Source organism: Corvus moneduloides, chromosome 1 (genome assembly GCF_009650955.1).
Source record: "Corvus moneduloides isolate bCorMon1 chromosome 1, bCorMon1.pri, whole genome shotgun sequence".
NCBI lineage: Eukaryota > Metazoa > Chordata > Aves > Passeriformes > Corvidae > Corvus > Corvus moneduloides.
The window spans coordinates 6,048,336-6,074,210 of record NC_045476.1 but is presented as its reverse complement, the minus strand read 5'-3'; the positions used below and the strand labels follow the sequence as shown (position 1 = coordinate 6,074,210).

The window sequence follows — 25,875 nt, the reverse complement described above, 5'->3', positions numbered from 1 at the left end:
GTATGAAGTGGGACTTAGCTCCTAAGAACACCAGATAAATCATGTGTACAGTTCTCTTCACAGATTGGAAAGGAAAATTTATTGACTGGCAGGAATTAAGACCAGCCTGTGTTTGGGAAAAAATTAGCAGTTGTGGTGTGAAAACTGGATGTATTTAATGCATCTTTCAGTGTTTGATTATACATTACAAGTAGCAGCTCCAGGTTTCTGGCAAGAGATTCTTGCTCTGTAGAGTTGGATGCTGAAACCAAGCTCACCATAGGGTTCAGTCATTGCCCAGCATGTTTAAGTACCTGGAGAAGAGATGAGATGCTGCACAGTCCTGCTGGACAGGTCTCTCAGATCCCTGCTGTAAGCAAAATCTGCCTCTGAGCCAGGAAAAATGGGTCCATCAACACAGTGTAGTTAAACTGAATTCTTATATAGTTTGTGCTCAAGCAGGACTTATTTTTTTGGGGCTATTGTGATGATTAAGCTTGGCTCTAGGCTGAGGGACAGGTTTGGGCTGTGGGTTTTTAGTTGGGAGTTTTTAAACTAATTTTTTTTTGTGCTGAGGAGAATCTTCAAAGGCACTTGGAGTAACTTCCCAGAAGGGTTACTTAGATTTAGCAATGAAGTTAGAGCAACGCTGGTCTCGAGGCCTCCCTCGCTCTGTCTCACATTGGCATTTAGCAGTCCTGCAGTTTATTCTTTATAAATGTTGCATCCAGTACTCAGATTCTGGTAATGCCACCAGGGAAAGTTGCAGCAGTTGGAATGAGCTTTTCCAGTTCTGTGTGCCCAAGGAAATCACAGCTGCTTTCCTCTTCTGTTCCCAGGTGCCAAACAAAAGGAGAACGAGAGCGAATGACTGCTGTGAATGTACGCGTGTGTAGGAGAACTTGAACAAAGTTTCTGGGTCGTTTGTCTCAAGAGCAGTGACTGCAATCGAACAGAGCAGGATGGTTGAGAATGTGTTTTGGGACTTAGTGATGGATGACGAGTCTCTTCCCCCCAGTGATGTCGCAAAAAAAAAGCAGCATGACAAAAGCTTATGTTAAAATGTAGGCTCGTATTTCAAAATGTCTTCAAAACATTTGCTGGAAGACTTCACATGATGTCCTTCATTAAAATGCACTGTATTCTGAAACTTTTTCATTTTGTATTTGACAGAAGTCACTGGTCAGCAATGGATATATGTGACATAAGGCAAGTGTATGGCATATTCATATCATAGTGCCTTATGTCAAAATACAGCAATATGTCATCACTGTTGCCCATCACTGTCAAAGGAAGTGTTGTGCTAAACGAGACACTGTATTTGAATGTGAAAGTCTTTAAACCTAAAACCAAATCAGTTTCAGTTCTCATTAGATTTGTCATAAAAGCTGTAATTTGGGTATCGCTAGACTTCTTTAAAACTTCAATGACAGTTTTGTGTTCAATGTTGCATTCTGAACTGAAATGTAAAATGAGACTGATTTAAAAACAGCTTTATTTATTTTTACTTTCATGACAATTTTTTACACATCTTTGGTGGATAGCTAAAATTTCACCATATCCATTAATAAACTGTTGATTGTTATACAAACAAGTGGGAGATTTTTCTCATTATTTAAAACTGTGCAGTTGCAGAAGCTGCGGCCTGTTCACCAGTCTGTGTTACTTGAGCTGAAGATTTCGGAAGCATGGATTGAAAGTGCTCTGTACTGTCATGCACAGGCACCATGGAGGAAACGAGGTGCCAGAGGACAATATTTTCACCTGTATTAAAGTGTAAAATGATGTTTGTACAATGAAAACCCGAAACTTTTTATTGTATATGATTTGTACAGAAGCGGAGGAGTGAGGAAAGCCATGGGGTATTTGCTAATGTAAATGTACTGTAAAGTTTGAAGATGAGACTTTTATAATTGTAGATTCTTGTAGATGGAAGAAATTAAACCCTACAACATCAGTTTGGTTTTAGCAGTTCGTGCCAAGTTCTTTCGCATGTATGGATGTACGTGCATTGGGATTAGTGCAAACCAGGAATAGGAGCATTCTTATTTTTATTTGACTTTAAAGGTGGCTTATGCTAATGAAATACTGCAGGCAGGACTTCTGTACTATGTTTCCAGCCTGAATACTGCAGTGGAATAATGCAGGAAAGGGCCACATTATTTTTTCATTTATAAACATGGAGGTAAAAGGTGAACAGTTTTCAGTTTGCTTATAAAATGTAAATGTATTAGTAATAATAGTAATGAAAAACTTTCTTCAGAACTTTTCCCCTTTCTACAAGAATTTAAATTTTTAACTAAATGTGTGAAAACTTTTTTCTTACAGGTATCTTTCATGACCAAAAATATTCCTGTAGTACATGATGGAAACTGTTCACTTAGACATTCTCCCACTTTCTTATGTTGTGAAAAATACTGTCAGGTCTTCTCCAGCACCTTTTCTGACTGGGTAAATACTGACTCTGTTCCCCGCAGTTCCTGATGGTGTTGAATTGGAGCAGCTGCTTTGTCCTAACAGCAACAACCTCGGGGTCTGGTGCTCGTTGCTGCCATCAGAGCTGACACCAGCCCAGCTCTGGTTATCTCTGTGTGGGAGATGGAATGATTGAAACTAAAAATAGTGGCTCTCGTTCTTTGCAGGGTGTGTGGAGGGGAGAATTTGTGGTAGGTAACTCTGATTAAGGGTAAGTGGGCAGCAGTGCTACCTGTAAATGCCACACAAACCACGTAGGTGCAGCTTTGTGAAAGCCAGGGTTCTGTTCCAGCACAGGGCACTGCAGCTTCCTCTGGGACATGGGATGGCAGGGAGTTGCCCAAAAGCATTGTGAGATCTCTCTATCACTTGCCTGCATGAGCACATTCTTCGGCCCTCTGGTCAAGGTATTTTTAAAGATAAGGGTTGAACCACTGATAACTTTTTAATATGTATTCTATAGCACAAATTCTTCTGTCCCTGTTCCATGCAGATGCTGTGTGCCTGCCTGCATGCAGCAGTGTGCAGAAAGCCAGAATGAATTTGCAGTTTTCAGATAACCACGTACAGAGTTCTCATTTTCACATTATTACAACTGCCGTTAAAATGTTGTGGACACAGGACTAACAAAATTATGGAGCACAGCCTCCTCAGTGGTACAAAACTGTGTTTAGAGAATTTTCACCCTTTCTTTCTGGAATTCAGCTCTGAACTCCGCATCTGTGAGTGGCAGAACCGTGGTGTGACCCCACCAGCACGAATAAACAGCAGTGCCATCAAAATGCACTCTGCTTGTGCTGGCACGAGTGCCAATGCTGATGCAGTAAACAAAGCTAAAGAAATCGTGTCATTTTTAATACAGATCAGTTTTCTACAGAGCTAGAAAAATGCGTGTTCCAGCATAAGGGAGGGACAGGAGCAAGTAAATGAGGGTGGAGAGAGGAGGGGTGACTCAGCAGCGCTGCCGCATGTTACAGATTAAAGGGACAGTGTAACTAAAGCTTCAGTCTAGGGCTCTTCATGTAGCTCATTAGAGGCCTCAGCCATGAAAAAGAATTAATAAAATGTCATTAGACTCCAGTTCTTGTGTATTCTCCCATCTGGACAGGCAGCAAGCAGTACCTATAGATCTGAGACCACAGCAACAGCTCCAGAAGCTCCTTTTCTTGCCACAGACGGGACCATGCTGCAGATGGAGGTGTCAGTAAATGTCCCCTGTGACTCCTGAAAGCCTCTTCGGTAGTGCAGGTGAAGAAATGGGTTCTATTTTAACCAGCAGGACTGTAATAACATGTGATTGATGCCTTTGCTTTCCTGTGCATTTCCTTGCCCAGCAATAGATGTCTGTGAAAGATAATTATTCTGAAGGGCTTCTTTGTCTTGGAAGGGCTTTTACCTACTCTGGATATTTTTAGCTGCTTAGGTATAAGAAAATGTTTCTTTGTAGACTTCAGCCCTCAGTATTTTTCAGTACCTAGAGATGCTCTGAACTAAGGCAAAATCACCCTTTGCTGACATTGATGAAAAACATTTTCCTGTTTTACTTCTGGAATCCTTTAGGTAAAAGCTCCAAGATCAGACAGTATTTGCTGTTTGCTAGGAACTGAAGTCTAACTGTTGTGTATCCAAGGCCTATTCATCTTTTACTAAGGGATACTGTTGTGCTGGGAATGTTGGAGTAAACAGAAAGAACAAGCCTTTGATTTCCAGGGTCTGAGCTCTTGTCCTCATGGCAGACAGGAGGAATCTGACTGAAGCAGTTCCAAGACTCCACATGGAGAACACTCCTTGCCATTTCTAGAGGGAGCATAGCATAAGTTGGAGTTTTTCAGTTTTGGTCCAACTAGAAGTGAAACTACACATGCTTAATCCTGTCTCACAGCAGGCCCTGTAACTGCTCCCACTGAGCTCTCCAGGCAGCTTCAGAAGGAACCAGTTCACTTCTAAAGTTTCTGGGAACTTTCACCCATATTGAACACTTATTAAGGGTAATTTCCAGAGGAAAATGCCATTCAGAGTAATTTAATGCTATCCTTGTACTCACATAATGCATTTATGCAAAAAGAATGTTCTGCAGACACTGCTCTTTACTCTTCACTTTAGGTCTTAATTTAAATGTGGTTTTGAAAGTCACTTTCTTGGTACTCATTTGTTTTCTGGTGGTTGCAGTCAGACCTGTTCCCACTGAAGTGAATTGGCAGGAGGTGACCTGTACTCACACATCAAACTCAGTCCTTCAGAAAAAACCCTATGGAACGTGTGTCCCTGCCAGCTGTACACCAGGACCTGTAGGGCACCAACCTGTGGTGTCAGCAGCCCCTCTGAACTGAATTAGTCTCTTAATTTGCTTCTGCTAACATTTTGCCAGCATTTCTATCTGAATATTGCAAAATACAATCACTGTGAAAAGGCAGGAGGGAGCAGAAACAAGTGCACGGCTGAACTGAATGTACTTTGTAACCTCTGTGGGCAGCTAAGGCTGTGCTGTGCCTGTGGAAGCATGCCCGGTGCAAACACTGGACACACTTCAAAACACTCCTCGGGAAGGTCCCGCTTTGCTGAAGGACAGAGCAGGTAATTGTGCTGGTAATTGCTGCTGCAGGAATTGAAGGTACAAGTCAGAGCTGTTCTGTGTTTGGGATGTGAGAAGCTGGCTGCCTGTGGGTTTGCACGTACTGGATTAACATAAAATACTTGGCTGTTGAGTTACCTTTACTACATGAAATCTATTACGGTTTTTCAATCATCAGGGAAAAGTAGATACTGGCAACAAAAGAAAAGTCATGCTCCATTTGTCCAGCCTCCCTCAACATCCTCATCTCCCCACAGACACTCACTCCACCGCTGCTTGCAGTTTTCCCCTTTGGTATCCCCTTTCAGAACCACATCCGATGCGTTGCATTCTTTGACCATGCTGTTATCTCATTTACAATAACATTAATGTCATTGATCATCTGAACTGATCCCAAGGCTGCGTGTGATTTGAGGGAGTATCTGGCAGAGGGAGACAGGGAAAAGGCCTGGGGCACAGCCAGGGCAGAGGCACACAGGGTATGGCGCTTGTCCCAGAGTTCTCTGAACTCCTTTGTAGCTCAAAATTTGCAGTGTAGACATAAGGAGGCTGCAGCAGGAGCAGGGAATGTACAGGCAGAGCCCTAATTCCTCATGCTACTGATGCTATGGAATGCTGCCCTGGGAAAACACAACCTGAGCATCACACCTGGATTCTTCTAAGGGAGAGAATTTCAGCAAAGGGGTACTTGGTGTGGGAGGCTGTTCAGCCCTAAACACACAAAGAGTAAGAGTTCAGACAATGCCTGGATTAGACACCCACAGCCACAGGTGTGCTGTCCCTCTGCTCAAAGCACTCTAGGAAGTGTTTAGATTTCACCTGGGCAGGATAAATGCAATGACAGCCTTACCACAGTCCAGGTCCTCTCATCTCTGCTTAAGCTACTGCCGCTTGAGTACCAGTGTCCCAGAGTGCTGCCAAAGGCCATCAGTAGTGTCAGCCAGCCCTAGAGCATGGAAAAACAACAAACTTCCCTGAAAGCTCCATATTTGCCTGTATTCCGAGTGTCCCAGCCAAGATAAAATGAAGCACTGATGTGATCCTGCTGGAGTAAGTATTAGCCAATTCTTTCCAAAGAAACCATGGAAAAAGAGGAAGTTTAAGGTTTTTCTTCAAAACAAACCCATGCCCAGAAAGGATGAGTTCTGTGTTCCTGCTGACAAACATCCTAAGGTGAGACAACTCCATTACAATTTGAGGCAATAAAAGGGGGCGGGGGATGGAAACCCTGCAGCACTGAAACCCCCTAGACAAGCACAGAGCCAGGGGCAAATTAACAGAAACCAGATAAATAAATAGACATGGGTCCAAAAGGTGAGTGGGATAAGAAAAAGTAAGGGAAAAGACCTAATCAAAAGAAGTGGAGGGAACAAAACCAGAAACTCCCACAAGTGGAAAAAGTGCTGATGCTCACCACTCTGAGCATGTGGAGGGGTACAGATATATTTTCTGAAAATACAGATTAGGTTTCACCAGAGTAAAAAGCCTAGCACCAAAATACAACAGGCAAGTAATTAGAGCTATAAGGAGATGGAAGTTGAAGGCATAACTACCACAAACATCAGGTATTTTTCCAAATCTATGTATATCATTGGAAGGTAATTCTTCTCTCAGTCCTCTCAGTCTTCTGGCTCAGTAAAAAGCCCAAATTTTGGACCATGGCATGGTTCCAGAGGGAGCAAATGTAAAGATGATGGCACAGCTCCAAGGGTTGCTTCTGCAGGTTTACAGCTACTGCAATCCTCATGTCCTTCATAAACAATTGTCTTTTTTTAAAAGACACAAGACAAAGAGGAATATGGTGCTGTACATCAGGCAGGGCTGTCCCTCTGCACCTCTTGGAGAGCTTTGAACAGGATCCCTGTTTACAAAGGCTGGATTTCCACAGGCTGCTGCTTTTCTGCAGGCCCCCCAAGTCCCTGCGGGGCGATGCTCGAGGGCTGTGATGAGGTGAGAATCTGCGCTGTAGTGAGGGGAAAAGAGAAGCTGGACACAGAAAATAAGCACGCAGAGTTATATCACCACAGCCATCACTGAGAAAGTACAAAACCCCATGTTTCCTCATGAAATGACTATCCTTCCATCATGTACCTATGCACTGAAGGCTGTTATTCCTGCTGTTATATATATATACCAGCACTTGTCCTGTAAAACCCCATAATCCAGAAGATGAAGGGTATAATTAGACTATCCCAAAAAATGCAGCTATCTCCTAAAAACCTGTCTGCTCCTCCAGAAGCGAATCACTTTTGTGTACAAATGGCTTTCTTTAGCTTTAGTTCCCCGCCCTCTCACCAGGTTAGATGAATATGTGGGAATTGATGGGTGAGATCAGGGAGAAGCCAGTCCATGTCACTTAACATCACCCAGCTGTTAGGTTGGTTTATTTGTACCCTGCCATAGTTGCGTGTTAGGTATCAGTGTTCCCCAAAAAGACAAGATGCACATTGAAAAAAATTACTTCTAACAAACATTCATTTTTCAAAAAATTGTGGAAAGGGTAGACTATTAACCCAAGGTGTTCAAAATCAGTAGCAGAGGGGGAAAGTACAACTTTCCTGTTCTTCATGTCTTTCTCCCTTAAATTCTGCATCCGTTAGGTGTTAACAGTCACCAGCAGTACATGCAGCTCTCTTTTCAAAGCGGAGAAGTCTCCACGGCTTGAATCTCATTTCGATGCCCCCAGACGCCTCCCCGCCTTCCCTTCCATGCAATTCCCAGCACTTTATCGACGCTGGGACCCGACGTTTCTCCATAAATCATCGGCGCGCACGGGGAACGCTATGAAGAGGCACCGAGATCAATTCAAACAAGCGCCACAGCCCGGCCGAGCGGCCCTTCCCGGGACGGGCCGCGACCCTGCAGCCTGAGGGCCCCAGGGAGGCGAGAGGGGCAGCGCCAGATCCCACTGCCCGCGGAGAACCCTGGGACGGGGACAGAGATGAGGATGGGGATGGGGACCGGGATGAACAAGGTGACGGGGACTGGGGATGGGACTGGGACGGGACTGGGACGGGACAGGGACAGGGACAGGGGAAGGGCCGGGGCCGGCCGCGGGCAGCGCGCGCGGGACGCACCAACCGCCGCACGCCGCGCGCGCACGCGCGCGAGCCCTTGGCGCGCGCCTCCTCCCCTCCTCCCGCGTCCCCGCTCGCCCTTGCCCGCCCGGCCCCGCCCCCTCCCCTTCGAACGCGGCCGTTGCCGCGCCCCGGCCAATCCCCGCCCGCCGCCGCCGCCGCGCCGGCCAATCGGCGGGCGGGAGGGGGGCGCGCGCCGGGCGGGGGTGACGCAGAGAGTTTTTTTCCTGTGACGCGCAGGTGCGTGCGCGGGGCCGGCGCGCGGCGGCGGCGGTCACGTGGTGCGGCCCCGCCGCTGCCAGCGCCGCGCGTCCCGAGCGCGCTCCGGCCGCCGCCGCTTCCCCCGCGCCCCCCGCATGTCGCTGGCGCCGCGCCCCGCGCCCGCACAGCCTCCCGCCGCCGCCTTCCGCAGCCGCAGCCGCCGCCGCCCTTGATGTGGTTCGGGGCCGGGCGGGGGAGAAGATGCCGCCGTCCAAGTCCCGCAAGATCGCGATCCTGGGCTACCGGAGCGTGGGTGAGCGCGGCGCGGGTGTCGCGGCGGGGGTGCGGGCGGGGTGCCCCGGGTGCCGCCGCATCACCCTCCCCCGCGGCGGCGGCAGGTGCAGCGGAGGCAGCGGCGCTTCCCGCCGCCCCGAGCGCGCAGCCGCGGCCCGAGGGAGGGAGCGAGGGAGGGCCCCGCCATGGCGGCGCCGCAGAGCTGCGGGCCCGCGGCTGCCGTGCCCTTAATAGGAAGTTTCACCCCCCCCCCCCCCCCCCGCCCGCCCTGAACGCAGCCTGGAAAAGCGGGATCGGAAGAGTTGGGGAGAGGGTTCCTGCCCCGTCGGCTCAGGGATGCTGGGGTCCAGCTTCATCCAGCGCTCCCTGTGGAGCGAGCCCGGAGAAGGGCAGCGGAGCTGAGGAAGGGTCTGGAGCGCGTGTCCTGTGAGGAGCGGCTCAGCCCGGAGAAAAGGATGCTCAGGGGAGGCCTCGTCGCTCTCCACAAGTCCCTGACAGGAGGGTGCAGCCAGGTGCGGGTCGGGCTCTGCTCCCAGGCAGCCAGCGTTAGGACACGAGGACATGGTCTTAAGCTGCACCAGGGGAGGTTTAGGTTGGCCGTCAGGAGGAATTTCTTCCCAGAAAGGGTGATCAGACACTGGAATGGGCAGCTGAGGGAGGTGGTGGAGTCACCGTCCCTGGAGGAGTGTAAGGAAAGACTGGACGTGGCACTCGGTGCCGTCGGTGACACGGTGGTGTTGGGTCCTGGCTCGACCTCGGTGGCCTCAGAGCTCTTTTCCAGCCTCGGTGATTCTGATTTAGAGGCAGTTTGAAATGCTGGGGAAGCCAGGTGGATCTGTTGCCCGATCTGCCTGGCCTGTTTTTGCCCCCTTGGAGGTGTTGGTGCGGCGGCAGCAGCGCAGCCGCTGTTCCCGAGGGGTCGCGTCGGCTCCGGGCTGTCCCCAGCACGGCGCTGCTGGGACAATCCAGCACGGGCTCATCCACTGGGACGAACTTCCTGGAAGCGTCCAGCACGAGTCTATAGCAGCTGATAGAGGGTTTTGTTCCATACAAAAGGTGTGATCCTTTCTCCCGCATTCACTGTCTTTGATGGAAAACGGTTTCAGATGTTTCAGCATTTGGGTTCTTGAAGCAGAGGGTACCAGGCTGTAGTACAGCCGGTGCTAATCGATCAAACTTAAAAGCATAGATCAATGTGGAAGATAATGTGTGGTTGGGGGAAAAAAAAGATGCTACGGAGAGATACTATTCTGATATAAAAGGGGTTTATACATTAAAGTAATGGCTGTATCAGTAATTTGTCTTACATGGCACACAGCGTAAAGAACCCTTTAAAAAAGCTTTTTTAAATATTAAAAAAACTAAGGGGAGCTGTTTCTTGGATTTTGTGCATAACTGCAGCCAGATTGGTGTAAAAAGGATGATGAATTTGTCCAGTCCTTAAACAGAACTGTGAGTAGTAGACTGATCAGTTTGTACAGTCTGTATGGCATCACTTGTTGCAGTCTGTTCATTGTCTTGTGTGTTATGTTTTCTTTCTTCTTTGAGCACTGGTGGGAGCAAGCAATGGGGAGTGTGAGTGGGAGGGGAGAATGCTTGAAATTCTGTCCTTTGGAAGTCTGTGATGGGAACTGGGTTTACTGTTGAGCTTTGGTCCTTCATCTGTTGACATTGACAAGAAGCAGTCAAAAAATCAGACGTTAGAAGGGTGTAGGACCAGTTGAGGAAAAACAGAGAAATAGTATAATGTTAGTTTGGTTGGTGATGTGAGGAATAGCACTCATGGAAGGGATGGGCAAAAAGTTACCTAACTGTTAAAGCTTGCTGCTGAACTTCCTCAACTTAAGTTTTCTGAGACTAGTGTGGAATTGGGCTTGATGGGACAACGCCAGTTTTATTAGGAGAGCAAAAGTTGTATGAACACAGAATTAAGAGGGGAGGAAAAATCTGGTTTACTGGAATTTGCCTTTCATTGTCATTAAATTTCTAGGTAAATAATTAGGTTGAAGTTCAAGCAGTAGAAATGGGCCACTGAGGTCTTACTTCCATCTTGTAAAGCTGTCAGAAAAGCAGGAAGGTTAAACTGTGAGATTTAGGCTGAGTACTTCCCCAAATACGCCTCCTAAAATGTAGTAGGATGGGGATTTAGTTTGGCTTCAGGGAAACTTTTGATTAAGTCTTGCTTTGTATTATGATGGCAAGAATATCACTTGAGCCCTGGGTAAGAAAGAATATAATCTTGTTTTAGGACAAGTGTTTGGGTGGTAGAAAAGGAAGTACATTTCTTTTGGAGGAAATGCTGCATTGTATAGAAGTAATGCTCATTAAAGTGGGAAATAATTCCAGAATCTGAAGGACTGGAAGGAAATGCTTTCTACATTTCCTTTTGTAATTAGGGAACAGCATTGTTTTGCTATTAACATTAATCTTGACCCTGGAATGAGGCAGGCTAAGTCTGGTGAGTTGTAAAATGCTTGCAGTTTTTTTTATAGGTTGGCCTGAATTCTTAGGTGACCTGCTGTGAGAAGTTGGGTGCTCCCCCTGTAACTACAGTGTTTGAGATGAAGCTGTCAGAAAATGGGGAGCTCTTATTCCTGTGTATCTCTCAGGTGCTGAAATAGCCAGGTTTTGATGATGTATTTCAGGCACTGATCTGTTCCCTACTGCTGATGATTCAGTGATGCTGTGGGTCTCTCAGGTTACAAGCGTGTATAGGGAAGGGTGGGCACGTCCTCCACGGGGATTTGTGAAACAGGGTCTGAAAATTGTACTGGCTTCATGCTAAGCCCTTGTTTATTTTACTTACATTAAATTTTAATCTTATCCCAGTGCTGTTGTCAGGTAAACTAGAGGTTGGGAGTGGTATTCTGGTATAATAGTTCTCGGAATAGAAAATTCAGGAGTCTGCTTGTTTGAATACACTCCCTCTATCTTTCAACACCACCGTCAAGCCGTTCATACGTGAAACTCTTATTCTTTGCTGATGGGAAAGATCACAGTGGAAGCCTCGTGAGTTCCCAGGCAGGCATACTTTCTGAGATGCAGACAGAGTATTTGCCAGGAGCTTCAGGAGTCGTTTTTTGGTGATGAAGACCGATTATCTGTGGATATAGCATGCAGGTCGTGGCATGACGTGAGACAAAATCGCGCAAGAATGTCTCTGTTGCGTTTTGCTCAGGCTTAAATTGGTCTAAGAAAGTTAAATTCCATTATGTAAGTGTGCTTGTCTCAGCAAGGTTCTGAGTAGAAATCAGATGGATTTCATCCCAAGATCTGAATAGCTTCACAGCAGAGGAACTTGACTTCCATTACTGTTAGTTGGGAAGTGACCAGAGTGAACCAGCTACTTGACATTTGGTTCTGGAAGAAGTCTGTTTTATGCATGATGAAGCATAAAATCTTCTAAAGTTACTGCCTTCACTAAAAAGAATCTTCATACTTGTATTGTGGTTATAATTTAATATATCCCAAATATAATTGGAAATAATGGATTTGCTTAGAAATAAATCAAGCAGGACTAAGATTTTCTGAATCTTTTCAGAGTAACCGCCACTCTAAAAAGCAGCGTAGTAGTCATCAAAAATGCTTTGTGCTCAGTTTCATTCTTTCTCTGTTTATAGAGCAAATATGCAAATTCAGACCACAAGTGCCTGTATGAAAGAAGAGGTTTCTTAGATCATCTTGTAAAGTACCTTATTACTGGGATTCTCTGTATTATATTGAACTGATAGATTTAAGATAAGCAGGGAGGTGGTGTTTGGATCAGCCACTTCAGTCTTAGGTCATTATCTCAGCCTGGTTTCTGCTGTTCGTATGAGTTGTGCTACTGGTTTTACAGACGTACTTGCAGAAACTGGAATTCTCTTTCTGAATTCTACACGTTTGGACTGGTCATCTGAAAATGCTCTCCTGGGAAGTTTATAGCTCTTGAGGGGGAAATCCAGTTAAGAATAGGGGTCTTAACCTGTTTTCTTCCCCAGATAAATAAATCAACTTGTTTTGTGTGGGTAGGTGTAGAGCAGACCATGCTGCAGGCAGAAGTAGTCATGGACTGACTGCAACATGCAGGTATCAGAAAAAAATCCTGTGATGGAACAAAATGATCTGTCAGGGTTCGTTTTGTGTGGAAAGGCTTCCAGGTGGTTGTATTAAGCTTAAAAACATCTCTCCCCCCTCCACCTTGCCTGAAAAGCAAGAAGGGCAGAAAAAGCAGTACCTTCAATATGGACCTGTAAATAATAAAAAGAATTGTTACGGCAAAACGTAGTTACGGGGTTTGAAAACATGAGTTGTTTGAATATTAGGAGGTTTGCACTGTAAAATGGAGCTGAAGCATTGCTGTTCGTGTCGGAAAGATGGCATCTGCTCGCACAGCAGCGTTCCGCCCCGAGCAGGGATCCCTCTGGGATTGGACGGGGAAGTGGTAATTTTAGCAGGCGATAAATTGCCCGTGTAAATGTCAACAGAGGAGGAATGGAGAAATTACCACTGTCGTGTGCTGTAATTTGGTTTACACAATCAGCTGTGTCCGCAACATGGGAAAGCCTGAGATTTAACAGGAAAATTGAGCGGTTCGGGAGCCAGCTGATACGTAAGGTTAACATTTTCCCGAGTCCCTTGTAAGTGCCAAGATGACTTCCACAGCTCTTCCCTCGCCAGGGCCGCAGTTGGCTCTGCCAGGGTGCGGCAATGCTGCGAGGAGGAAAGGTTGCAGCTCCCAGGGGACTGGGATGAGGCTGGAAATGCCAGCTTTAATTGCATTTCGGTGTTAGTGACTGCAATAGTGGCTACAGCAGGGAAAGTTGCTACAGAGCATTTGATAGCAGTAGCTGGAAGCACTAGAGGCAGCATGTTCAGCTGTAATATCAAGCCACCGTAGGGTTATTTGAGGACACTGCTCCAGGATTAACTCTTAAATTGCCTACTCTGATTTGTCAGTGGTAACAGTTGCACGTTTTGCTTGTATATATGGGGGTGTTTTGGTGTTTGATTACACAACTTAGAGTTAACACTGACAGGAAAAGCCAGATGAAATGTGGATCCTGTAATTTATAAGCTATATAAAGTTGGAGCTCTTCATTTAGATATACTACAGTGCCTTAAGTATAGGTTCTGGCTCAGGCAGCCACCTCTGCGGTACAGGCTGCTGCGGAAACTCGGCATGACCACGCACCCAGGATTACAAGACCAGGCTAAAAAGTGATAAATGCCGATTTTGATTAACTTCCTGTTAATCTTGTAGCTCTCCTGAAGGTGATGTCCAAGGGCGTACTTTAAAAACTGCTCAACTTAATTGTGTATTCCATCCAAAATCGAAGCAGCTTCTCTGTGGGATGTTCATAATGCACTCAGGCTCTGCGAATCCTGCATGAGTCAATTGGCTGGTGTCATCTCAAATTATCCTAAATCAGAAGCTGCAGACATGAAGCACGGTGCGTAAAAACACGAAGCAGCCCTTGTCAGTCGTGAGTTTGTCTCCTTAAGGATTTGAGAGGTTCCCTTTTGTTTTCTAAGGTCTGTATTTGAAGTGAGTGGCAGATTTGTTGTGAACTTGATAATGTGAGAAAGGAAAATGTGCTTCCTGAGTTTGGGGAATGGTTGTTCCTTAAAATTTCTGTCTTCCAATCCTGGTCTGGACATTTGCATTCCAGTATGGTTCCTGCAACTTGGTGGCACCTCTCCTGTAAATGAGGCTATATGGGATGGGGGGAAAAGGGGAGAATGTGGACAAAGTCCATGTTATATGCTGCCTAGCAGGCCTTTTAACAAGATTTCAGATTATTAAGTTTACTAAAAGCATATTAATATGGACCATTACACGTTGAATTTCATTTTTGAGAAATACAAAGTACAGAGGATTCTGAATTGGGTTTTTTGTGGGGAGAAGTCGCTTGTATCAAACTTTTCACAAGGAAGTAAACTGAGGCAGTTTTTGAACAAAGCACCGAAACAGGCTTTCAGGTGCAGCTTTTCTCAAGAACATCCAAGCCACTTCCTTTTTTAATTGCCATGTAATGAAGGCAGCTGCAAATGAACTCTGTAGGGTGGGGCATCTCTTGGCCCAAGTTGAGCTAATCCTGCGCTGTGGCCGGAAGTTGGACCTTGCTACCCCCACCCAGGTGCTGGCACTGGTGTGATGGGAGGCTGTCCACCAGCTCAGGGAATTGATTGCTTTGAAAAGTAAAGCAACCAGAAGGGAAAGCTTTTGTATCCTTTCAGCTGGTTGGCTCTGTGAGTGCAGCCCTGACAGGGGGAATGGGGTCAGGAGCACAGGCTTTTGGGGGAGGATGGTGGAGGCTCTTTGTGGCTGTGCAGACTTTCTTTCACTCAGGCTTGTTATGGAACCACACGTGTGTTTTCCTCCACCACCTGAGATAGGTGTGGATGCTTTTTGGTCAGCTTTCAGCAGTGGAACTTCTGAGCTGGATTCGTGCTCTTGATGGAAAAAGATGGCCTTGTGCAGGTGGTGAGGTGTGTGCTAGGGAACCATGGAGAAATCAAGTTTTCAAGGTTCTTGTTTAAATAACCTTCTGTAGTCAAATCTAATTGATTCATGCGGAATTGAGGAAAAGTTAAATATTTGACCTGGGGTAAACTTAAGCCTTGTTCTGAGAGTCTTCAAGTTCAGATGATGCCTCAAGTGATACAATCTGGAATATTCTGGAAACACGTGCTATTAAAGATGTTGCAATGGATCAAAGCCAAAGCTTCAGGAAAAGACCTCTAAGAACATGGAATCCCTTAACCCAGTGCTGCCTGGTCCACCACTGAACCATGTCCCTGAGTGCCATATCCACACATCTTTTAAATACCTCCAGGGGTGGTGACTCAACTGCTTCCCTGGACTGCCTGTTCCAATGTTTGATAACACTTTCTGTGAAGAAATTTTTCCTACCATCTATCTAAATCTAAACTTCTCTTGATGCAACTGTTTTCTCTTGTTCTATTGCTTGTTATTTGGGAGAAATGACTGACCCCCACTTTGCTACAATCTGTCCAACGACGTGAAAGGCATTCAGGGTCACTGATTGTCTTCCTACTTGGAAAGCCAGTGGAAACAATCTAAACTGTGTTGCCTTTCACCGTGGTCTTCTGTCTTTGGTAGGATACCCTACAAAGTATCTGTTTCTTGCAAATACTGGTTGACTCCTCAACTTGGTTGACTCCTTTGGTTGTGTTTAGCGACACTTGGAGCGCAGAGATGAATCGCAGCTACTGAATTGTTGAGAGGCTCTGGTTCTTCCTCAGTTTACCATACACACTTTGGTTGCTGGGCATGTACATTTTAAGAATAGCTGAATGAAGGATGCTGGATGAGACAGTGGTGAATGAGGCAGTTGTGCTAACGGATGACACGGGTTCTGAAAATGCAGATTTTGGATTATCAAGCACAGTGTTCCACAAGATGAAGTTAGGACAAGCAAAAGAGCAGCTTGAGCCTTGGGGGCTCCTGCAAAAGGGAAGCCCACTGGAATTTCTCATGGGATTCTTATGTGAATTAGAGAACTTGAGGCTAGAACACAAGAAGGAAATGTACAGCAGTTTGTTTTGGATGGAATCATCAGGAGTTTGTGGGTAATGGCCAAAGGTTATGAGGCATAAGACTAAGTGCATGATTTCTGAAGGGCCTTTAAGGAATGAAAGACCCTGTGTGACACTTGGAAGATTAGTTCAGAAAAGTTGTGGTCTTTCTGTGTTACGTAGATATCAGCTGCTGAAATCACAGTTCCCTGATAGATTATGCTTTAAACAGTGAATTTTTCTTTCAACTTTTTTTTTAGTATAACACTAAAATCTCAAAGATTGAGGAGTCTGTATTTCTGGGATGGTTGTCAGTGTTCTTGGGTATTTTAGATTACAGGAACCAGAACATCATGTGTGCCAAACCTAGTTATTTGTGTTCTGTGGGGTATGGAGTTAAATTAATTTTAATTTGGAAAAAGAGGGAATATATAAGTGGTCCTCAGTGTGTGGATGTAAACATGTGCAAGTGTAATACAAAATTAGGATATGAACGTGTCTCTTGACAACATTGTCTCCAGAGTTAGTGGGATACATCTGTCTAGCTTCAACAACTTGTCAGATTGTATTGCCAAAACTTCATTCAATATGTATGACCTCCTTTAAAGGTACTCTTGGTATATGCAAAAGAGCTGAGATGCAATATGTAGGAAAACTCCATTAAATCTGTCCCACAAACTGTCAAAACAATCAAGCACTTGACATTAATGCAGTAAAGTGTATTTTGCTTCAAGGCTTGTTATTCCATCAATAACAAATTTTGGTCTTCTGAAATCTGTTTCAAAATTAGCATTTTTTAATTAGAACTGGAAGTTTCTGCTTTGAAATGTGCATATAAACAAGCACCATGTTTCTTAGTGTGCTGAAGTACCTTGTTCTCCATTGCTTTCTTGGAAATGCTGTTTGCTTCTTTTGTACGGTTTGACCCTGGTGAAAAATTCTAAAAGAAGGTGTTGGTTGTGCTGTTTTGACCTTTGTATGTTGAGAAAAAACATCAAAACTCTTCATAAACCTTTTGAGGTTGCTAAACTTAAGTGTAAAAAAAATGGTTCAGTTGGAAGGTAATTCAACTTTTTCTGAATAGTGAAGGTAGGAAGAATAAGTTGTCTGAATGTTTCAAAGTCTTGTTCCTTATGCAGAGTGTATAGGAGTCTTAGGCACCTAAACCTTTTTTCTGCTTCTCTGTCCTCAACTGCACATTTTTATCACACTTTTATCCCCAAGTGTGGTGATAGGACAGAGGAGGAGCTAACGTGAAACTTGCAGAACTGATGGGTTGATGTGCAGTATGCAACAGACAAATACAATGTTCTACTGTGTCTGCTGAAGCCTGATCTGACTTTAGGTTGTCTTAGAATGTAGTTCAATACTCAGCTGCTTGTCCAGGCTGTGTGCTTGTGCTAGTGGAGCACTGGGAAGTGAAGAATCCAGCTTCTATTTGCAAGGGCTTCCTCAGGTGCTGGACCTGGACTGGCTGGAAGATGCTTGATTGAGAAAAAATGGAAAAATAATTTCATGTCAAGTTGCAGGTGTCATCCTCATTTATCCCCCTGGGATACTGTCAGGTGGTTGGGGGAAGGCGGGAGTGAGATGCAGTAGTGGGCTTTTTTTTTGATTTAATCTGTGTTTTTCTTCTTCCCTGCAAAGGTCAGAGTTTTGTATTGTGACCTTTTTTGCTATATAAGATGAAAGCTGAAGATAGGAAAGTATGATTCTTATCCAAAACCTGTTCATTTGAAGTACCTTGTGAGCCAGCAGATGGATACATGCTGGTTAGGAAGGTAAGAAAGCCAGCTGGCTGTCATGGCAGGCAAGAACTTGATAGTATGATGTAGCAAACAAGGGTTACCTGTTCTATCTTCTCTGCCCTGTGGCAAAATCAACTATGTCATGTCATATCTGGCAGATCTTTGGCTTAAATTCCCTTAATGTTTCCCAAGGTTGGGGGCTCTAATGATTCTCCTGGTATTCTGCATGGTGTTATTCTTACCCCGCAGTCTTGTTTTTGCCCTGCTGTTTTACCCATGTGTGTCATGCAGAGATTTTGGTATATTATTACTTTAAACCTTCCTTACTGTTGACAGATTGTCCTCTGTATTCAGCAGCTACTCCTGGGTAGATGGGTAAGTGTGTAAATGCAGGAGGCTTGCAGCCAGCATTGGCAGGGAGGGGTTGATGACTAACTCCAGCTGGGTAAAGTGCAAGGCTGTGAGGATGGCATTTAACAGATTGTGGCTTTCTTCGACCCTGATAAATAGAGGGAAGGAGCTTCACATGGTAAGCAGAAGTAACATGGAAGGTGGTGCCTATGCAGTTAATTCAGAGAAGATCTAGAGTTGAAATGGAGAAGAGACAACGGTAACAACAAAAGCTGATTGGAACCTGGTGATGAGGAGAGAGTTGTGTAGAGGAAGGAGCAGTTCAGGCACACCCTGGTTTTTATGTTGGCATGGTTGTGTATAGATCCACTGGGCTTATGCAGGAGAAGTGGTCAAGGCTCAACAATGTGAATATTAATCAAAACTGTCTTAGTGTTTACTAGTGGATTTGTGGACAGAGATGTGATGGAGCTGACCATGTCCTGCTCTGCCGGAGGAAGGAGTCAACACAAATCTTTGTCAGTATCCCTGAAATCAGCTTCCCTCTTCTGTGTTAAGAGCTTTTGGTGTTGTCAGGGTTGGTACTGCAGTGCATGATGCTTCGTGCAGCCGTGGGGACTTCCCCAGTGTAGGAATAGCAGGTGAATAGTGCTGTGTGCTGATGTTGTGTGCTGGTAGCAGCTGTCCCATGAGTGTCAGGGTTTGCTGGCCACATGCGTTGCTGGCATTGGGTTCATCGGACCTGGGACCATCAGTGGTGACACAAAGAGCCTGAAACATTGGCTGACCACCTCACAGATAGATACTGCTGCAGGGTGGAGCTGTCTGTTGTTGCCAAGATCTTCTAGTGGTTATTATGCAGTTTGATTTGTGTATTTTTATAATATGTTGTAAAAGTAGCCTGTCCTTGTTGGCACAAATAAGTTGTGTCTTCCAGCTTTTGCCCACAGTTGGTGGAGAGCTCTGTGGACCTCCCTTCAGAGTAAGGCTGAAACTTCTTAGCAGTAGTTACAGAATGTACATCACATTATTTGCTTGGATGATGTTACAAAGAGAGGGAGTATTATCATTATTGTCTTGTCGGGATTTTGTCAGGTACTTGCCTTCTGTCATCCTACAGCAAGGAAAAGAGAAATACATCTCTTACTATTGTTCCTGCAATTCCAAGAAGATCCTGGGGTCCTCTGGTCATATGCATTTCAATAGTACTGCCAAGATGGTCTATTCCTCACCCATTTCAGGTGCTTTTGGTATTACTTGGTGTTACAATATGCTGAGGGTCATGTTCCTAGACTTATGTTCTTAAATGATGCCAGGAAAGGTTTGCTGACATTTTCAGAGCCTTTGCCCTCTGCTTGGTGGTTGCTGTAAGCAGTGATTGATGTATGGTGGCCACAGTGTTGGCAACCATGAATCCTATGGCTCCAGTCCTAAAGGTCCTTTTTAGGGAAGACCTGCATGTCAGTGGAACTGAGGTCTTTCATCTTGGTAAGGGTTCTCTTTTACTGGTGAGACTTGCAGAGGGAAGAGTTCATCCTGTTTTCTAATGGAACTGGGAAGTTTATCAGGCAGTATCTGTGCAGAGGGTGGAGAATGGTGCTGGTGACTGCAGCTGGAATGATCCACTTCAAGAAAGAAAGGCAATTTAAGTTGTACATCCCAGCAACCTTTAGCCCCAAGAAACTGACCGGCAGTGGGGAGTTTGATCCCTTGTGTGGAAACTAAAACCTTGAAGACGGGAAAGGGGAATGCATGGAATGCATTAAAGCAAGAGAGATGTGTTATTTCTGATGACATAGCATTTAAAACGGATTTAATGATGAAACAATGGCAGTTCCTAAAAGGATGTTTCAAAGACATTTCATTTCATGTTGTACCTACCTGATGTTTCAAGAAAAGGTCAAGTTTATTCAAACACCTAAGTGTGTGTATAGGGAGAAAGGACTTGGATTCTACCCAGCAGCAGAAGCTGAATTTTGCCCCATTGGGGAGAGGAAGTCAGTACAAATTTCAGGCTCTTTGCCTCTAAGTGTGTCATAAACTGAAATGTTAGGATCTGATCTTTAAGCTTAATAAGCTTCCTTTTAGAAGTTGTTAAGGTTTAACCCAGTGGTCAGCTGAACACCATGCAGCCATTCACTCACTGATGGGGGACAGAATTGGGGAAAAAAGGTAAAATGGAATTGGGATAAAGACACTTTAATAGTACAGAAAAGGAAAGGTAAATTATAGTAATGGTAAAAGAATATACAAGTGATGCACAACTCAGTTGCTCACCACCCACCTACCGATGCCATTGAATATCTGCTGCTACCTGAAATATTTTAGGCCTTATGCTGTGGGAAGGTGGTGTAGGGATGCACAGTTTCTGCAGGAAGTCTGAAGGGAATACAGAGGATGGTATTTATCTGAGAAAGTACAGGTTGACTGTCTGGGGTATGAATGTCTGAATTTCCTTTGCAGTTAGGGAACACCAGGATGCAGTTCCCCTGACCTATTTAGAGGATCCTGGATGCAGCCAGATATGCATGCATTCCATGGTCAGGTGAGGTGTATGCCACAGAGGTTTTCTGGTTTTTTTTTTTTTAAGCTTTTTAACAGCTTTTCCCGTATTTGACAACTGACAGTAAACACATGGAATTAAAATTCATGTAACTTATTAAAAGGGAAATAGCAGGAAACCTGCAGCCCTCTGCTTTTCTGCCATCAAGGGTAACAAGCAGAGGTAACTGGACTGTGTGCTAAAATAGCTGAAAGATTTCTTTTGACAGTCCTTTGCTGTGGTTACTGACTTTATTGGAGACAAAATGGACTGCTTGGTAGTATAAGCTGTTGCAGGAAAGCAATGGAATTTTTGCTTGGACTTGTAATACATTGCAACAAAGTGTAGGGGACCGTTGAGGAATGAGCACTGCTGTAGGAGGGAGCAAGCCTGCTGCTAAATATCAGGGAATAAGGCACACGCTCTCTTCTTGCTTTCCTTACAGAAAATATGATTGAAAATATGATCTAGATAGCATTAAGACTCTTGGCTTGTGTTCAGAAGGCTCACTGCTGCTGACCTAGCAAGGGCCTGCAAGTACTCTTGTGAGTTTGACTGATTGCTTTGAAATCTGAAAAAAATAAAGGAAGCCATGTGGCTTTCTTTCTAAATGACTGCTCTCAGATTTCTTCTGGCTTGCAGAGGAATACCTTTGATAAACCTCAAGAAGATTGGGCAATGCAGAAAGAAGGGAAACAAGCATCTCCCAGCTGGCTTGTGCTCTTGGGTGTTACAGACCATCATGTGAAGCTCCTCTTTTACAGCAGAAATAGTTCTTGCTACAAAACCTTGCCTTAGGCTGTCAAACATATTTCCTTGTATGCTAATAAAAAAATAGATCAGGAGAAGCTGTAGCAATGAGACAGAGTGCCAAAGATGTTAAAAAAGAGTTTGTGTTGTCCTGAAAAGCTGATTACTCTTTGGTTTGTCATAAAGGGTTCTGCAATGTTTGAGGCTCCTTATCACATTACCAAAAAAAGTGTCATTGAGGTCCTCTGACTTTCACTCTTACAGGATTGTAACCTTTAGCCTGTCCTCCAGAAAGCTCAGAGAGCATGTTGAGAGAGGAGTGCCACCACTCTGTGTTGCAAATCAAGCACGAATGTCATGAGCAAGTGCAGGAATTGAGCTCTTTGCAGGGATTGAGGAAGAGTTTTTTCTCTAAGCAACAGAAAATAATTTTTTAGTCCTCTTACTGTAATGCTGACATCACGAGGAAATCACTACAAAAACATATAAAACTACAGCTCAAAGTAGATGTTTATATAATTCCTCACAATTAAAAGTCTAATAGTAGAATTATGTTGCATCTGAGTGAAACAAAACTACTCATTGTATTGCTGTCTCCAGAGATTTAGAAACAGAATTCTTTATTGACCCAGATGTATCATTTTTATAGTCATTAAACTAATTCACCAAACTACAAAGCAATGATCAGCAAAACAGCAACTACACAGCCATAATTAGTACCTGGGGGGGGGTATCTTAATTAACCATAGAAAGTTGCTAATGATGTGGCCTGAGATGAATGATGAGCTAGTGATGGGTTCTGAGATAGTGTTCGATCTTGTGAGAAGATCTTTGTCGAAGAGGGATGCTGTAATCCTCTTTGCTGCCCAATTAACCCCCATCGGCTCCAGGAAGTTGTTCAGTCCCGCTCTGTGCTCTGAGGATGAATAGATTATCTGCACTATGGAAATGCCACTGTCTCTATTTTTTGCGTCTTGGTATTGTGAATCAAAGAAGATCAGGGTCCCAACATGCAGGTTAAGTCAAGTGCATCTTTTGGTATGAAAACTTAATCTCTGTGCAATGTAGTAAGTTGAGTGTGCAGCCAGACTTACCTAAATTGACATGACTGACAACATTTCATTATGAAATTTGTTGAATGCTTTTTGTGACAAAGCCTAAAGTAGTTTGTTCTGTGGGCAAGACTGGTAGACCTAAGGAGAGTCTGAGACTAGGTAAGTCTAGTTACTAAGTTAGTCTAGAGACTAGCTTAGGTAAGGTCCTAGGCTTATGGTAGAAGTAGATGAGATGCTGCCAGCTGTTAAATGTTTGATTATGCGAACTACATAATCAGGCATTTTAATAGCAAAAGATAGGTTAGAGGAGCTCTGCATCTACGCTGCCAACAGAATTGCAGCTCTTCAGTAGTTGTTGTTCTTAAGCAGGACAAACTGTTTACTGATGGCTTGTGTGGGCAGTTTCAAGGATTGAGAAACCCTTCCTGTTGAGATAAGCTGTGCTGTGCTGCCCGTGGCTGTCAGCGTGGCCGTGCCACTTCCGAGGGCAGCTGTGCAGCCCCGCTTGCACAATGCCCTGCTTGTGGAGCTGTTGTTTGACTTGCTTGCTGCCCGGTTGCATCATTTTTGTCTCCTGGGTTTGGGCGGAAGTGGGCTGCCGATGAGAGTTTAATCTGGGCTTTCCCCCTGCCTGTTGCCAGGAGAACGGGGTGGGGTGGGGACAGCAGGCAGGTGGTGGTGCTCAGAAGAGGGGCATGACCTCTTTGGGGAGGTCAGCTGTCCCCGAGCCCACCCAGGCTCAGTTACTCATCTGCTTGGTAAACTGCCTGGTGTTGTAAAGCTTGAATTTTAAGGCTAGATTATAAATACCACAGCTCTTGTCCAAGTAGTAAAAGGACAAGTAAAACACAATTTGGCAATTGTTTTGCCTTGACAATTGCAATGGCATTTGAAACTGATGTGCTATGATTGCGCTAGTCAGTGTTTATGGGATGTTCTGCTTTATGGTGTAAGTGGTCTAGTGTACGAACAGAAACATGACAGCTTTAGTTTTTGAACTGGCTTTCTGTCTGAAAATCTGCTCCTTTTCTGTTTTGACAGCGGAAAACTCTTTTCTTTGCCACTCTCACATAATACCATAAATAATGAATTGTGTATGCAAATACACTTTGGTTACTTGTGGACAACTTGAATTGAGTTTTCAGCCACCTGGGACTTGTATTCTAAACACCCATGAAACCCATTTCTCACAGCCTATCCCTTCTGCCCCATTCCTTCAGGGAGAGGGAGAGTCAATAAACTTGGAGGATTTTGCTTACAACTCTGCCATGGAGTATCTGGTGCTTTGAGTTACTGTAGCAAGGCTCTGCACCCAGCTTCCAGCCTTGCTTCTGCTGGTGTCACTTCTCCTTTTGGTCTCAGTGGATGTTTGTTTTCCTGACACTCGAATACAGTGGATATGTCAAATGTACCAGCATGGAGGATGCTACAAAGGAGAAGCTTAGCAAACTGCAAAAACGTGTGGCTGTGTTCCAAACGAGGGCACATTAGAGCTGAGCCTCTTTGAGGTGTGCACCCTTGAGTAATCAGCTAATCAAGCCTTTGCTGCTGGTGTCAGACTCTCATGCTGTTGAGGCTGCAGTGTGCCCGTGGTGCCTGCGCATCCAGACAGCTGTGTCTTCCCTGCTGTGCTCTGAGATGGAGTTGGCACACCGGCAGGGCAGGTGCGGTTGTGTGTGCTCCCTTGGCCTCACGGACATCGTGTTTGTGTTGCAATCCTTGCTGAAAGCCTTGTCTGATCATTCTGGGGCAAGAGCAGATAGGAGCTAAATTGTCAACTTGATTTTCCGCTCTGTCCATGAGCATAGGTCAAAGGCCTGGAATAAAACCTGTGGGGCAAAGTTCAAGCCAAGCTGTTGTTTACGTGGTTCTGCCTGCTGCTTGCTCATGGGCTGCGACACTGTGGCAGGGTGTTAATGACTCAGGGTTTCCATTTCTCATGACTGTGGAAGCCTTGGTTTAGTGGGATACAGTTGCCTGCAGTTACCCCGAGGGGATAGGTGCTGAATCCCGGGCTGGAGAGCTTCCCTGTGGCTCATGGAAGAGAGCAAGCTTCCTCTTGTGATCATGAACACATCATTGCTGGAAGGCTTGTTATAAAGCTTGGAGGAATTTAGGAGGAGAGTGTTGGAACACTGGTTTTGTCTGTTTCCTCCTCTTTCACTGTTAGGAGGAAAGCAGTAATTAATACAGCTGGGTGTGAAATGCAGCATTTTCTGTTGGCTCCGACTTCTTTCTGCTATTCCGTTTCTAGGCTTCGCACAGACAGACGGCAGCAGTCAAGTCTTTCAGTTAGTTCAAGATCCTTCTTAGGAGGAAAAGAGTTCAGTGATGAACTTATCTCTCTTATCCTGAAGATCTATCAGCCTAATATAGGAGTAGTTAGCCTTTTTTTTTAAATGGAGTGCTTAATGTGGTGGTATTGGCAAAGAATCTGGGAGCATGAACTCTGGGTAGCAACTTCATAAGTTTATAGCTAAAGAAGAAATAACTTAAAAGTTCACTCACTTTTGAAAGGGTGTCCAAAATACACAGTTTCAGAAAGTTGCTGAGATGCACAGTTTCGATCCTTAATCTGACCTTATTAGGATGATTTGGGTGATGTGTATGTGTGTGCCTTGCTGGAGCAATGGTGTAAAGTGAAATGTCCTCTGTCAAGTCATGCACATGAGCATGACACCCTCAGTTGTGGTGTTAGATAAGACTGGAAAATTGTATCTTAAGAATTTGATTTTAGAAAAAGCAACTCAATAAAATCTTGGTGATGGTTGATTTTTGTGGTGTTTGTCTGGAATTTTTTTTAGCATTGTTCCTTGAATAAACTGCCATGATTGATGGGAGACAGCAAAGGGCTAAGCATGGCAGAGAATGAAATGGAAGACTGTTTTTTTAACATCTCCTGAAGGAATGCTTAGGAAAAAACTTTTCCTGTGTACTGGAAGTGGGCAATTTTTACCCAAAGCATTTTATTCTTGAAAACAATGATAGTGTTATTTCTACCACAACGTTGGTTACTTAAGAGGTCATTGAGAGGTTTCAACTGAGTTGGATGGTCTTGAGTCAAAATTTTGACTTGGGGTTGTATTTTGTTTGTGCTTCTTGATGATGAAAAGGGTATAAAGGAGCATGAAGAATATGCTTGTTTCCAAAAGCAGCTAATGCACTTGGCAATCTTTGTAAGAGTGTATTTGTCCAGTAAACGTAATGTAATAGGATCTAGGAGATTCCCAAATGTAGAAGATGTGCTGTAATGGAAATTGTGTTAATGCTTCAGTAATGCTTTGAGAAGTCTTCAGTTGCAGAGCTTTAC

General features: G+C 44.7%; 2 protein-coding genes across 9 annotated transcripts in view; both read left to right on the top strand.

Annotated features, from left to right (window-relative positions):
- PRKAG2 (protein kinase AMP-activated non-catalytic subunit gamma 2) overlaps positions 1–1,936 on the top strand; it is a 213,367-nt gene extending 211,431 nt beyond the window's left edge. For all 7 annotated transcript variants that reach the window (XM_032098701.1, XM_032098710.1, XM_032098718.1 and 4 more), the window contains one exon: positions 819–1,936. In XM_032098701.1, coding sequence (XP_031954592.1) covers positions 819–850 — 32 coding nt within the window. In that variant the 3' untranslated portion in view covers positions 851–1,936. The remainder of the gene's footprint in view (positions 1–818) is intronic.
- Positions 1,937–8,378: 6,442 nt separating this feature from the next.
- RHEB (Ras homolog, mTORC1 binding) overlaps positions 8,379–25,875 on the top strand; it is a 39,142-nt gene continuing 21,645 nt past the window's right edge. Inside the window, exon 1 of one of the 2 annotated variants that reach the window (XM_032098670.1) lies at positions 8,379–8,617. In XM_032098670.1, coding sequence (XP_031954561.1) covers positions 8,566–8,617 — 52 coding nt within the window. In that variant the 5' untranslated portion in view covers positions 8,379–8,565. The remainder of the gene's footprint in view (positions 8,618–25,875) is intronic. The other variant, XM_032098679.1, reaches the window with a different exon arrangement.